The sequence below is a fragment of the Cervus elaphus genome, chromosome 11 (assembly GCF_910594005.1).
Source record: "Cervus elaphus chromosome 11, mCerEla1.1, whole genome shotgun sequence".
NCBI lineage: Eukaryota > Metazoa > Chordata > Mammalia > Artiodactyla > Cervidae > Cervus > Cervus elaphus.
In genome coordinates, this window is record NC_057825.1 from 74042905 (window position 1) to 74058646 (window position 15742).

Below are 15742 nucleotides of genomic sequence, written 5' to 3' on the forward strand. Positions count from 1 at the left end.
GCATGTATCAGAATCACCTGGTGGGCTTGTTAAAGCAGACTGCTAGGCTCCCAATGACCTAAAAATTGTGAACCTAAAATCATTCCACTAAAAGCGATATTACAGAGAAAACAACTAAAACACAAGTCTTCTAAACAAAGGATGAAAATGATGCAAGTTTTCTAACTGCTTAACCTACAAGTAAATGGAAAAGACTGCCCTATTACTGACAAAATATTACCAGAAAAGAAGCATTTATACCTATATACACACACACTCCTTCTCCTTAGCTTCTAAACTCTAAAAAGCATAGAGTAAATGTGGTTTAAATATTTTAAATCTCAGTTAATTATCCAATAAAAAATTAAATCAGCACCACATATGTCACATATTAACTCCAGTTAATCTAATTATTAAGAAGAACACAAAGAATCTATCATTTACTAAGAATAATGTAAGCACATATTCTTTACCAACTGAGCTATTCAATCTCCTTGCAGTTCCTTGGACTGCAAGGAGATCGAACCAGTCAATCCTAAAGGAAATCAGTCCTGAATATTCATTGGAAGAATTGATGCTGAAGCTCTGATACTTTGGCCACCTGATGCGAAAAACTGACTCATTTGAAAAGACCCTGATGCCAGGATAGATTGAAGGCGGGAGGAGAAGGGGATGACAGAGGATGAGATGGTAGGATGGCATCACCAACTTGATAGATATGAGCTTGAGTAAGCTCCGGGAGTTGGTGATGGACAGGGAAGCCTGGCGTGCTGCCGTCCATGGGGTCGCAAGAAGTCGGACACAACTGAGCGACTGAACTGGAACTGAAGCATGTAATCCTTGCATGATCATGTTTAACAGGAAATTCAGTGTAGAAAAATTTCACAGTATTAGTATGCAGAGTCATGGTTAACTTTTCAGTATGTAATGACTACTAGAGATACACTCACTCTAACCTCCTCCCCCAAAGACCTTCCATACATGGAAATAAATAAGAGAAGCTGACATCTCTTATTTTCCATATTTACCTCTATACCCTGTCCCTTTTCAATGACTATAACTTTTCTTCTTTCTTGGAATTAAAACTCAGCTTGCAAATGTGAAATCTTTTATTTATGAAATTTCCTTTAAACAGGGCACTCATGCCCAATATTCACTTCCTTTGTTAACCTTTCTTAATTTTTATCCATTGAAATGATTTTTATTAAGAAAATAAATTTTAAAAACCTTTTCTCATCAATCATTCATACATCCACTGTCTCAAAAGTGCCCTGCAAGTGCTACAATTCAACACTAATAAGAGAAATCTGGAGATGTTTTCTGACGTGCCTTTGCTTTTCAAAATTATTTTGGTGCCTGTTTTAAAGAGTATACTGCATACCTGATCCATATCTAAAGTTGTTTCTATCATTTCCTGAAACTTGGAGAAGTCAGAACGAAGGTCAATAAGAGGAGTCACAAAAACTGCCAGCAACAATGCCTGATGTTTTCCTAAAAGAAAGAAAAAGAAAAGTAAATTAGTAGGTCCTATTTTTAAAAATACAAATCTACAAATCATAAAAACCTGATGATAACGAGCAGCATTTGATCCCAAAAAGCACAAACTGTACAGCAGATCTCTCAAGTTACTACTTAGTAGGATACCTTAATTCAAACATGTTTAGGACATATATGGAAAGGGAGATGGTCTGGCATTCAAAACTCCCTACAAATAAAACAGTGCCTCCCTCACAAGTCTGAAAGTCACTCAGTCATGTCCGAGTCTTTGTGACCCCATGGACTATAGAGTCCATGGGATTCTCTAGGCCAGAATACTAGAATGGGTAGCCTTTCACTTCTCCAGGGGATCTTCCCAACCCAGGGATCGAACCCAGGTCTCCTGCACTGGAGGCGGATTCTTTACCAGCTGAGCCATAAGGGAAGCCCCCACATGTCTGTAATCTCCATAAGCAGTACTATATACAGAAATGTGACATTAATTACAACCAAATGAACTGTGTTTCCTTGCAGATTTAGTAATCCCAAGTCAAAGTTATTAAAATATCTCTAACTTACCTTATAAATCCTTAATTTCCATTAGTAATACAGTGTTCCAGTTGACAGAGGCTAAATCAAGTCACGCATTTACACTGGAACTTTGCTTGATGTTGTTTAAGAGCACATGTTGGGGGATCATGTGAGGAGGAGTAAGTGAAGCAACAGAATCTACAGCCTGAAAGGCCTGAGTAGAGACCTGGGAGCCAATCCCTGCTCTCATACTTACTGGGTCTGTGATCTGAAGCAGCCTTATCCTTGTCTATTGCAAAGGAAGTAGTAACAACAGCTACCCAGAAGATGAAAGAGTAAGACAACTATACACAACACTTAGTATATATAGTACTTGAGACTTAATAGAAGCTCAGCAATGGTTATCATGTATTATTATTGGTTGTAACACAGAATTTTTTTTTCTAATATCCAATAAATTCTCTTAGAAGAACTCTGCAAGGGATCTCTAGCATACTGCATTTTACTCCAAAGCAGTAGTTATCAGCCTTTACAGAAGTAAGGGAAGCTCTTGGGAAGATGATGAAAAAGCTATGATGGCAGTCAAACAATTATGAGAATTCATTTATTATTATTAATCACAACAGTCTCTAGACATATTTAGAAAATAGTACATATGTGTGAAACATTATTTAGACAGTCTATAAACAACACTTTGCCCACATAATGTCTGTTGTGCTACAATGTCTGGTTCTTTATTCTGAATTAGCTCACATGCGATCGGTTAAAGGGGCATGATGGCAGTAAAACATGGCGGGGGCACGGCTTCACAAATGATGACTCCTCCAGACCACTAGTGTTTTGAAGTGATCAAGGCAAGCTTTCCCACAATTAAAGAGTAAGCTTGGCAACACACAACGACCTCAGAGTAGCTGGCTTAACCATTATACTTTCCACTATGTTAAGATATGTAGAAAGGCTGAATATAGATGAAGAGTACAAAAACATCCACCGGTGTTTAAAAAAATTTTTTTCCTAACTGAATTGTATATTCCCTAGTTCAGATTTTTAACTTTGTTGAAACTGACCTTTATTTGAAGTAAATGCCTCTGAAGGGCATCTCAAAGGAGGAAAACAAGAGTCCCAGACTTAAAAGCTTCAAGTCACTTGATGCTGATATTGGGTACAAATGCAACAGAGATTTTTGTAGGCTACAATTTTTGTTTTAGTTTTTATTGGAGTATAGTTGTTTTACAATAGGCTCCTTTTTTTTTCCCATTTTTTTAATTAGTTGGAGGCTAATTACTTTACAATATAGCTTCTGTTTTTATTAAAGTTTGTTAACACTTTTGTTAGCAATCATTTAAAATTTTTCATATATACTGAGGTCTACCTTATCATTATTTTTTCTGTTAAGTTCTTTTCTACCATATGACTTTGAAGAAGGTTAAGGTTTCCCGAGAAAAAACACAAGTAGTATCACTGTAGCAACACCTGTACAAACTTCAGAATACGTCCTCGAGTCCCTCACACACAGGCCCACTTGCCGCAGCTCTTCTCAGAGTTAATGTCCCTTCTCTGCGTGGTTGCTCCCTATCCTGCAAGCCTTAACTAGCATCTCTTTTTTAAACAAATTAATTGATAGCAGAGTCTAATTGCTTCACAATGTTAAGTTGGTTTCTGTTGTACAGCAAAACAAATCAGTTAGACACACGTATATAGTATCCTCTCTTTTTTGGATTTCCTCCCCATTTAGCTCATCCCAGAGCACTGAGGAGAGTTCCCGGTGCTGTATAATAGATTCTCGTTAGTCACCTGCTTTAAATACAGTTGTGTATATACGTCAATCCCAACCTACCAGCTCCTCCCGCCCTGCCCTGCTCCTCCTTGCTAAGTTGGTTTTCTACGTTTGTGACTCTACTTCTGCTCTGCCATAAGTTCACCAGTGCCACTCTTCCAGATTTCACATGTAAGTGATATTATACAATATTTTTCTTTCTCTTTCTGACTTACTTCACCTCTATATGACAGTCTCTAGGTCCATCTGTATCACTGCAAGTGGAGTTATTTTATTCCTTTTCATGGCTGAGTAATACTCCACCATGTCTAAGTACCACATCTTCTTCTCTATCAGTTTTTCTATCTATTGGCTGCACCACGTGGCTAGGGAGATGTTAGTTCCCTGACCAGGGATCAAACCTGGGCCCTGGGCAGCAAAAAGCTCAAAGTCCTAACCACTGGACTGCCAAGGAATTCCCTAGCATCTTGAATTCCTTTCCCTACTTGTAATTTGTACTGAGCCCTAGTTGCCAATTTCAGCTGGTTCTCCCCCATCAACTGGTTATGGTTTCAATTAAAAAGTAACAGCTCTATTGAGATATGATTCATATACCAAACAATTCTTCATTTTAAAGTATACAATTCAATGGTTTTCAGTATATTCAGAGATCTATGCAATCACCACCACAATCAATTTTTAAACTGTCACTGCTCTCAAAAGAAACAAGGAACCCTGTACCCATCAGCAATAACTTAAAATTTTCCTACAACCCCCTGCCACGCCTTCATGCCTAGGCAACCACTACTCCACTCTATGGATTTGCTTCTTCTGGTCTTTTCATATAAATGGATATTACACTGCGACTGCCTTTTTTCACTTAGCATAATGCTTTCAAGGTTCATCCATGTTGTATCATGCATCAGTACTTCATTCCTTTTGACTGAGGAACAATATTCCATTGTATGGATATGCCACATCTTATTTATTCATCAACTGATGGGCACCATTGAGTTTTTCGATATACTCCATTTTCAACTAGCTACCACAATCTGAAAAGCTCTACATGATCTATCCTAGGGTCTTAAACAAAGGTCCACAGATCCTTGAATTCAAGATAGTACATAAACAAAGAGAAATTAATCTCATCTTTATTTTCTATAACCTCTAACTGGAACCGAGCATTTTCTTCCAATGTTAGTGTAAGTAATGAATCACAGTAGTATTATCAGTACCTTCCAATGTTAATATAAGTAATAAATCACATAGTATTATTGTCTTTGTAATCAACTAAAATTCCAAACATTTTCATATCACAGTTTTTGGAAATAACTAGATAGCTTTAAGTAACATTTAAACTCATTAGTTCTAAGTTAAAATAGAACTTCACCCAAATCACGTTTTTTAATACATTAATAAAAAGCACATATTTCTCAAGAATATTTTATATTTTGATAAGTGTGTTTCAGTACAATTGGCTTCCTATTTAACTCTATGTGTTTTATTTTATGCATTTAAAAACATTATTCGGAGAAGTGGTTCACAGGCTTTATTGGAAGTCAAAAGGGTCCAAGCATAAAAAATGTTAAGAACCTCAGAAAGGCCTTACCTCCTAACAGTGCCCTTATTCTCCATCTCTATGGCTGACAACTCTAGCTTCTCTTCACTCCTTTAACAAGTCAAGCTGTAGGCATTTATACTGGCTACCCCCTCCAGTACCCCCTATATCTTAACAGTTGGCTCTCTGTCATCATTTGAGATTTACCTGAGACAGCAATTCCATGGAGAGGCCATCTTCAACCACCATATCTAGCGTCTTCCTGGTCTAGCCAAGTTATTCTATCACATGAAAATATTATGCTTTCTTTGTTGCACTTATTACTGTTTGAAGTTCTTGCTCATTTATTTGTCTGTCCTCACTCTTCCACAATTACAGAACCTCCATACAGAGAAACTATCTGTCATGTCTGTCATGCCGCTGTACTTCCCAGAACATGCCCAGTACAAAGCAGGCAACTGACAACCGTCCGCTCAATGAATGACTTTATGAAGGGAGCAAAGGTCTGATGAAGCAGTCACTGGTCCTCAGTTCTGATACACACAATACTCATCTAGCAAGGATAACAAAGATTGCACAGGGAAATAATGGTTAGCTTTTTAAATGTATCAAAATGTAGAATGTCTTTAAGTAATCAAATTCAATAATGTCTCTAAGAACTCCAGATTCATTGTCAGCCCCTAAAGATTCATTCATGACTCAAAGATTTCATTTTCAAGAATGCAGCTACATCACTATTTATAATAGCCAGGACATGGAAGCAACCTAGATGCCCATCAGCAGACGAATGGATAAGGAAGCTGTGGTACATATACACCATGGAATATTACTCAGCTGTTAAAAAGAATTCATTTGAAAAAAAAAAAAGAATTCATTTGAATCAGTTCTAATGAGATGGATGAAACTGGAGCCCATTATACAGAGTGAAGTAAGCCAGAAAGATAAAGATCATTACAGCATACTAACACATATATATGGAATTTAGAAAAGATGGTAATGATAACCCTATATGCAAAACAGAAAAAGAGACACAGATGTACAGAACAGACTTTTGGACTCTGGGAGAAGGCAAGGGTGGGATGTTTCGAGAGAACAGCATGTATATTATCTAGGGTGAAACAGATCACCAGCCCAGGTGGGATGCATGAGACAGGTGCTCGGGCCAGGTGCACTGGGAGGACCCAGGGGAATCGGGTGGGGGGGGAGGTGGGAGGGGGGGATCGGGATGGGGAATACATGTAACTCCATGGCTGATTCATGTCAATGTATGACACAACCCACTGCAATGTTGCAAAGTAATTAGCCTCCAACTAATAAAAATAATTGAAAAAAAAAAAAAGAATGCAGCTACATATTCAATGGAGAAAAGACAGCCTTCAATAAACAGTCCTGGGGAGACTGGATAGTCACACATAAAAGAATGAAATTAGACCCTTAAGTGCACCACTCACAAAAGTTAACTCAAAATGGATTAAATACTTAAATAGGATAAGACCTGAAAACAGAAAACTTCTAAAAGAAAACAGAGGGGAACCTCCTTGACGTGGGTCTTGGCAATGATTTTTTTGGATAGAACACCCAAAGCACAAGTAATAAAATTAAAAATAAATAAGAGGGACTACATCAAACCGAAAAGCTTCTGCGTAATAAAAGAATCAACATATGAAAAGGCAACCTATGGAAGGAGAGAAAATATCTGCAAACCATTTATGTGATAAGGTGTTAATATCCAAAACAGATAAAGAACACAACTCAAGCAAAAAGAAAACCCAATTAATCCAATTTAAAAATGGGCAAAAGTCATGAATAGACATTTGACTAAAGTAGATATATGAATGGCCAACAGGTACATGAAGAGAAGCTCAAAATCAGGGAAATGAAAATTAAAACCACAATGAGATAACACTTTAGGCTCATTAGAATGGTCATCTTCAAAAAGACAAGAGATAACAAATAACAAAGGTAAGGATGAGAGAAAAGGAAACACTTTGAGCACTCTTGGTGAGATTGTAAATTGGTGCAGCCACTATATAAAACAATAATGAGGAGGCCTCAAAAATTAAAAACAGAACTACCATGGGACTTCCCTCATGGTACAGTGGCTAAGACTCTGAGCTCCTAATGCAGTGGGGCCCGGGTTCGATCCTTGGTCAGGGAACGAGATCCCACATGTCTCAAATAAGACACAGTGCAGCCAAATAAAAAAAAATAAAATTGAAAAAAAAAAAAGAACTACCATATGATCTAGCAATTTCACTCCTGGGAATATAACCAAAGCAAACAAAAACACTGATTCGAAAAGATATGTGCACCTCCATGTTTGTAGCAGCATTATTCACAATAGCCAAAATGTGGAAACAACCTACGTATCTGCCAATGGGTAAAGGGTTAAAGAAAATGTGATTATATACACACACATACAGATACACACACAGAACTATTACTTTACCATTAAAAAGACAAAACAAGGAAATACTGCCATTTGTGACATGAATGGAACTTGAGGGCATTATGCTAAGTGAAATGAGTCAAAAAAGACAAATACTCTGTGATCTCACTTATCTGTGAAATCTTAAAACAACAAGAACAACAACAAAAATAATGCATAGATAAAGGGATCAGATTTGTGGCTCGGAGGAGGGGAGAACTGGAGAAAGGAGGTCCAAAGGCACAAACTTGTAGATACAAGATAATTAAACAGTATGAATATAATGTAAAGCATGATGACCATAGTTAACACTGCTATAGGATATATATGAAAACTATTAAGGAGTAGGTAAATCTTAAGAGTTCTCATCACAAGGAAAAATTTTAGAAGAGTGTGGTTGTGTGCCTCAGAAACTGCTACAATGTTTAGGTCAGTAAGCCTAAGTACTTACATTTCTGTAACAACCCAAACAAAGCATAATTTAATCTCTATCAAACATTTCATCACCATTTACTATGATAAAAATTACAACAAATTTCAGGATAGACTGAAAGCTCCTAAGTCTATCAAGAGAAAGTGGTTCATTAAGATGTACTCTGGAATAACACCCAAGCCAGCTTCTAAATCTAAACCTTAACTGCTGTATTAACACCAGTTCTGGGACGTCTCTCCATCTCGCCTATGTTCATGTCACTGATTAAGAGAAGTACTAAGGAGACAATCCTTAGTGAATTTAGAGAAGTTAATTTTCAGGGGACTTCGCTGGCGCTTCAGTGGTTAGGACTCAGGGCTTTCATTGAACCCAGGGCCTGTGTCAATCCCTGGTCCAGGAACAAGGATCTCATAAGGCAGACGGCATGGCCAAGACAAAAAAAAGTTAATTTTCCACTGGCAAAAACACTAATGAAAACTACTTTGACATGTGCATTGCCCCAAAATAAAATGTTGGTACTTTTCTGATAAACTCATCACAAAGGATGACAAGCATGATAACAACAGGGAAATACAGGAAGGTTCTGGAAACAAAACCAGGACAGGAGTGTACCCAAAGGTAGGAACAAGGTCGGCTTCCCCAAAGAAATGACTGTAAAGGTGAAAATCTAAGAGGAAGAGAACAGGGCTTCCCTGGCGGCTCAGTGATAAAAGAATCCACCTGCCAACGCAGGAGATGCCCGTGTGTCGCAACTACTGAGCCTGTGCTCTAGAGCCCGGGGAGCCGAAACCACCGAGGCCCCCTCGTTCTAGAGTCCGTTCTCCACAAGAGAAACCATGCACCAAAATGAAGAGTAGCCCCCATTGTCACAACTAGAGAAAAGAAGGCACCACAGCAATGAAGACCTAGCACAGCCAAAAGCAAAAAATTATTTTTTAAAAAAAGGTTTAAAGTACATTTTAAAAAAAAAGATGAAGAGAACAAAGCCAAGTGAGACAGGAAGGGGAAAATGTCTGAATCTAAAGGAATAGCACATACAAAGGCTGATGATTGTGCAGTATATGTGAGGTCCAGAGGATGTTCAAGTTCACTTGAATGGACAAAAAACAAATACAATTTGTGTTTTCAAACTGCAGACCTTTCTCCAACATAAAATTTTAAAATCTTAGCATTTTTCAAAGGAAAAAAAAAGTCAAAGTACATTGCATTTGTTTCAAGTTTTATATATTATTTCAGTTAGTACTATTTATTACATAATAATTTCAGTTTTTATAGACACTGCATACAGTGTCTATGTGTTGTTACAAACAAGACAACGGGCCCCAAATGGAGTTGCTTATACTAAGTCCCAGGTCATCAAATCAAGGCTTATCTTTTTTTTTTTTTTTAAGGCTTATCTTAATTATAGTTTCGTCTCTCCCAGAAATGGAATCTTAAGCCAGTCAATCGGGAATCACCTGATCAGCACCAGTTAGATAATGTGCTTGATAGGCCCCTACAATCCCCCTAAAGGAAAGAAACCTTACCATAACCAGTTAGCTGTGTTGCCAAGACTAACTTCCTTGTTTCTACTCCCTTCTGCCTATGAAAGTCTTTCATTTTGTACAGATAGAGGTCTTTTCTATCTCCTGCCCAGTTTCTGAATTGTTGAATAAGGCCAGTAAGATCTTTAAAATTTACTCAGTTGAATTTTGTTTCTTAACAGTGCATAGACACACCCACAGGAGTGCACTGAGTCAAATGAAAATGTATATCTTACTGTGAAAAGTGGAAGTGTTAGGGGCTTAGTCGTGTCCAACTCTGCAACCCCATGAACTGTAGCCCACCAGGCTCCTCCATGGGGTTTCCCAAGCAAGAATACTGGAGTGGGTTGCCATTTCCTTCTCCAATCTTACTTTGAGTCATAGTCAAAAAGTGTAAGAAACACTGGCAATGAGTACTAGCAGAGAAAGGAAAGACAGAGATAGGCAGAGGCAACCACCTATGAGGAGCCTTTCAAACCAGCTCATACTCTAATCCTAAAGGCAGTGAAAAACCCCTGAAGGGCTAACGACATTTATATTTTTACATAAAAATATATTTACATATTAAGCAAGACAGCTGGCTGAAGCAGATAATGGATTAGAGAGCGCTAAGACAAAAGACAGCAAAAGCATTAGGAGGCTGACAGTAGTTCAGATGAGAAAGGATTATAGCCTGGACTAGGCAGCTGGCCTCAGTGGGATGGAAAAGTGTCTGAGGTGAAGAACACATACGATGCGATACCAACAGGGCTTGGTAACTGAGTGAATGCAACAAGAGAGGGGCAAGAGTCAAGGCTGAGTCCCAAGGCTGAGGCTACTGGGCAGATGACTGGGGCCATTTTACAGAGAGAACACCAAAGACGCATTTAGAGAGAAGTCACAGTAGACACTGCAACACAGGCCCTTATGGGAAATCCTGTCAGAGTTCCCATTCAGTGACCATCAGTGGTCACGTCAGTCAGACCACGACTCCCCCAGCTTATCAGCTCATCAGCCCACCATTCTGCACCATTTACCCGTAACCTGCCAGGCCCCTTTAAGCACCTATGCTTGCATTGCCTGGTCTCGTCCACCACAGGCAGATGCCAACCACACCACAGGCCCCCAACTTCCCACCACAAGAAGACGTTCCTAGATCAGTGTGTGGCAAAGTTGAGGCTGCTGGGTAAATTGGCTGCAGTTGCACCAAAATTATTGGTAAACATCTTTCTCAAATCATTTACATTTTATTTAATGTAACCAAGAAATAACTGGAAATGGCTGGCAAAATAATTAAGAAAAAGACACTAAGATGCTCTAATCAAGTTAAATGAGTACCACTAAAATCAAAATGAACTATAGGAAAGTTCTGGATAACATGAGGTGCTTCTTTACACGTGTCCTGACACTAACTCAGATCCAAGGCCTGCCACTGGTCATATATCTGCTCAGTCTTTCCAAAATAGTTTAAGACCAGAAAAACCAACCTAAAGTCTAAATTAATTATAAAGTTAGTATTAGGGACTTCCCTGGTGGCCCAGTGGATACGAATCTACCTGCCAACACAGGGAACGTGGGTTCAATCCCTGTTCCTGGAAGATCCACATGCTATGGAGCAACTGGGTCCGTGTGCCGTAACTACTGAGCCCACATGCTACAACTACTGAAGCCTCCACACCTAGAGCCTGTGCTCAGCAACAAGAGAAGCCACTGCATGAGAAGCCCATTGCACGGCAATGCAGAGTAGCCCCCACTTGCAGCAGCTTGAGAGAGCCCGTGTAACAGAAACAAAGATCAGCCAAAAAAAAAAATTTAATAAATTAAAAAAATAATAATAAAGTAAGTATTAGCATTCTTGTTTCAGTAAATATTTTGGTATGTGGTAGTAAAGAGACATGAGTTTCAACTAACAAAGATTTAAAAATTTATTCTATGTCCACCTTCCCATGACTAATTTAACATAACTTTCTTGTGTTTTTAATTCCAGTCTAGAAGTTTTATTAAGTACAATTAAACTTTATCTCACCCTTTAAATATATTTATGAAATGGATTTAAAAATTCATGCAAGTGGAAAAAAGGTTGGCAAGATGCTGCTAATTAAAGTTTACAGTATTCACACAAATATGAGGTTGGAGTCAAAATATTACCAAATTAGTAAAGAAACCAAGAGTTGAAGTGCAGTGAATCATAGTAAACAAAATAATTCAATCACTCTGAGTAACAGCCTTCAACACAAGGGCATCTCTGTTATTCCTTCACTGCCAGCAGTCACCCTATTAGTTTTTTTAAAATTTATTTTATGAAGAATAGTTGATATACAAAGCTGTGTTAATTTCTGCCAAACAGCAAAGTGATTCAGTCATACATACATATACTTTTCCTCATATTCTTTCCCACTGTGGTTTATCACAAGACATTTTTGACCTCTTATCCTCCCTCATCACCCTTGCCCTCTCTTTTCAGATTCTCTGGTCATGTCATCCCCTTTGCTAATCACAGCCACCTGTCCCCATTCCTTTATTTGCAAGTAACACTTTCTCTGACAACATACCTTGTTTCCCTTTATCACTACTGTCATTTTGACAAAATAGTAATTTTCTTTTCTAAGCCAACTTTCTCTTTTGATTTCACTGACTAGTTGAGTATCATTTTACATTGTGCTAGTCTCTGTGAGGTAACAGAAAATATATGCTGGTCTCTGCCCCTGGTTCCTGGTAGAGTTCCTAAACCCTTGTAATTTCCTAGTGAGAAGACCAACAGGAGCATCTCATATTCTATTAAGGTGACCTGAGGTGGGCTGCTCACCAGAAAGACCAAGCCATGATTAGGAGTTTGGAATGTTTAGCTCTACCCCCACTCCTGTCATCCAAGGAGGGGAGAGTGGCTGGAAATGGAGTTAATAATTGATCATGGCTGCATGAGGAGGCCTCCAGATCCCCGTAGTGGGGGGAAGGGGTCAGAGAACTTTCAGGTGGGCAAACACATCTATACCAGAATGACATGCTCCCACCTCAAAGGACAAGTCCCTATGTTTAGGACCCTCCCAGACTTGTCATATCTCTTCATTTGGCTGTTCATCCACATCCTTTATCAGTAAGTATAACCAAGTGTTCCCCTGAGTTCTGTGAGCTGCTCAAGCAAATTAACGCCCAAGGGAGGGGTGGTCATCGGGACCAGTTGGTCAGAAGCACAGGTGATACCTGGGTTTTAGGCTGGGTGGAGAGGTTGGAGGCACCCGTCTTGTGGGATTGAGCCCTTAACCTGTGGGATCTGATGCTACCTCTAGGGGATAGTGTGTCAGTATTGAGTTAAATTGTAATTAATTGTAGTCAGTCAGTGTCACAGAAAGTTGCTTGGTGTGGGAGGGGGGAAACCTCCACACATTTGGTGACCAGAGTGTCACTAATGAAGTTTCAGAGTGTTGTATCTCGACCTCTTTTATCTTGTAAACTGGTTTTTATTAAAGTTTTGTGTAGGGATGCATATGTCAAATTATAACAAAACTGGCTGTATGAAGAAGTGCAACAATATACTGGTGGGATAAAAATGTACTAATTGTACACTTAATTAAAAAAATAGTACCAATTTTACAATAGTAAAAATAGTACCAACTGTGAGTTGCTATAAGTTAACCTTTACTGTTTGATATGATAATTTTTATTATTTTAAAATCTTTATAATGTATAAATTATATTTAGCTAACATCTATTTTAAAGTTCTAGGAAATTACTATGCATAGACTTAAAGGTCTGAGTACCTCTCTGGTGTTTCTGCCTCCCTGGGGTTTTGTTTTTCCATTAAGTAAATTCCTGAAACTACTACTGCTCTAGGCTCTGTGTTTATTTCTTTTAATAATAAAAGTAATAATGTGAAAATGTCAACTTCCAACTTAACTCTAGAAGAACAACCTGTTCAATTTTTTTTATCCTTCTAGACTTTTGCCCTCTTGTCTGCATTTGGATGGCAAATAATTATACATTGACAGGTTATTTTTCCAGGAAGGCTTTACTGATTTATGGTTTTGGTCACAAGGTCTACAAGAAAATTTCTCTGCATCCTCACCAAAGTTGTTTGCTTTTTATTATGGTGATTAGTTAGTGTATTTTGGTGATTGGTTAGTGTATTTGGTTCAGAAATGTTTAGTGAGATTTGGGGGCAAGGTCATTTGAATGAAAGAATAGAAATGCAGAGGTAATATGAACATGAACTCAGGAATGTGAAAGCTTTTATTATTGAAGATAAGACTGAAGATACTCAAGGTCATGATCTAAGTAGCAATGGGAAGACAGGAAAGAAGACATTTAAATTATACTCTAATAAAAGATGAGAAAATTGCTATAGGAATTGATGTGTGAGAGGAAAGAAAAAATAATCTTAAGAGGTTACGACTGTAAAGGAAAACTCAGTATCCCCCCTGCTTTCCTTCCCATCTGTGAGTCTTCCTCCTCTGTCTCCTTTACACACAATAGTTCATTTCTGGTCACCAACTGTGTGGAGGGTCCCCCCACACCAAGCGATTTTCTGTGACACTAACTGGATAAGTCAACTATACTTCCAGAAAAAAATAAAGAAAAAATTCATTAAAGATTTTTTTTCTTAATAATAGGAACAATTGTATAATTTTACACAATGTTAAATTAAGTAGATAGGAACTATATAAATACTACAATAAATAATGCATTTTACCTCACAAAAGACAAAGTTTGCTTGTTCAGATGGACTTCCAAAAGGCAGCAGCTCATGAGTGAAATGGTGAGTCATCTAAAGGGAGTGCAGTTGTAACACCAGACACAAATAAGTGTGGCTCACAACATACACAGTAAACTGAGATCACAGCAGATGTGTGAGGGGTGGGAGTGTGTGTGTGTACATTTTGTGTATTCCTACATTGCTCAGTTCAGCTGGGTGCAATTTTTTGCATTCACCTAGTGTTTCCCATCAGAGAAGGCAATGGCACCCCATTCCAGTATTCTTGCCTGGAAAATCCCATGGACAGAGGAGCCTGGTAGGCTACAGTCCATGGGGTCGCTAGGAGTCAGACACGACTGACCAACTTCACTTTCACTCTTCACTTTCATGCACTGGAGAAAGAAATGGCAGCCCACTCCAGTGTTCTTGCCTGGAGAATCCCAGGGACGGCGGAGCCTGGTGGGCTGCCGTCTATGGGGTCGCACAGAGTCGGACACGACTGAAGGGACTTAGCAGCAGCAGTAAGTCTTCACTGTCAAAGCAAGTGTTAAACAGAACTAACCTTCTATAATTTTGTTTAAAGAATGAAAAAACATATACCAAAATATTAATAATGATTACCTCTGGATGGTAGAATAATTACTACAAAGAGTTTACCTGGCTTTTATAAACTGACAAAAACCAAATTTAAAGAAAATATCTCCAAAACACAAAAACCAATCAGATCTTAAACTACAGCTTTATTTAAAGCTAAGGTTTAAAAAAAGTGCTACATTAGTAAACCAGGTTCCTTTTCAGAAATGCCAAATAAATTGCTTTCATATTTTTATCTCCCATTTAGAAGGAAGCTAAGCAATCAGATTAAAAGGAGGGATTATTATTAAACTAACTTACTATGCCTCGTGAGAAATCTGTATGCAGGTCAAGAAGCAACAGTTAGAACTGGACATGGAACAAAAGACTGGTTCCAAATTGGGAAAGGATTATGTCAAGGCTACATATCATCACCCTGCTTATTTAACTTATATGCAGAGTACATCATGAGAAATGCTGGGCTGAATGAAACACAAGCTGGAATTAAGATTGCTGGGAGAAATATCAATAAATTCAGATACGCAGATGACACCACCCTTGTGGCAGAAAGCGAAGAGGAACTAAAGAGCCTCTTGATGAAGGTGAAAGAGGAGAGTGAAAAAGTTGGCTTAAAACTCAACATTCAGAGAACTAAGATCATGGAATCCAGTCCCATCACTTCATCACAAATAGATGGGGAAAAAACGGAAACAGTGAGACTTTATTTTCTTGGGCTCCAAAATCACTGCAGATGGTGACTGCAGCCATGAAATTAAAAGACGCTTGTTCCTTGGAAGAAAAGTTATGACCAACCTA

General features: G+C 38.4%; 1 protein-coding gene across 1 annotated transcript in view; it reads right to left on the reverse strand.

Annotated features, from left to right (window-relative positions):
• Positions 1-15742, reverse strand: part of MSH2 (mutS homolog 2) — a 76780-nt gene that overhangs the window by 30967 nt on the left and 30071 nt on the right. The window contains exon 8 of the mRNA XM_043918077.1: positions 1361-1470. Within this exon, the coding sequence (XP_043774012.1) occupies positions 1361-1470 (110 nt within the window). The remainder of the gene's footprint in view (positions 1-1360; positions 1471-15742) is intronic.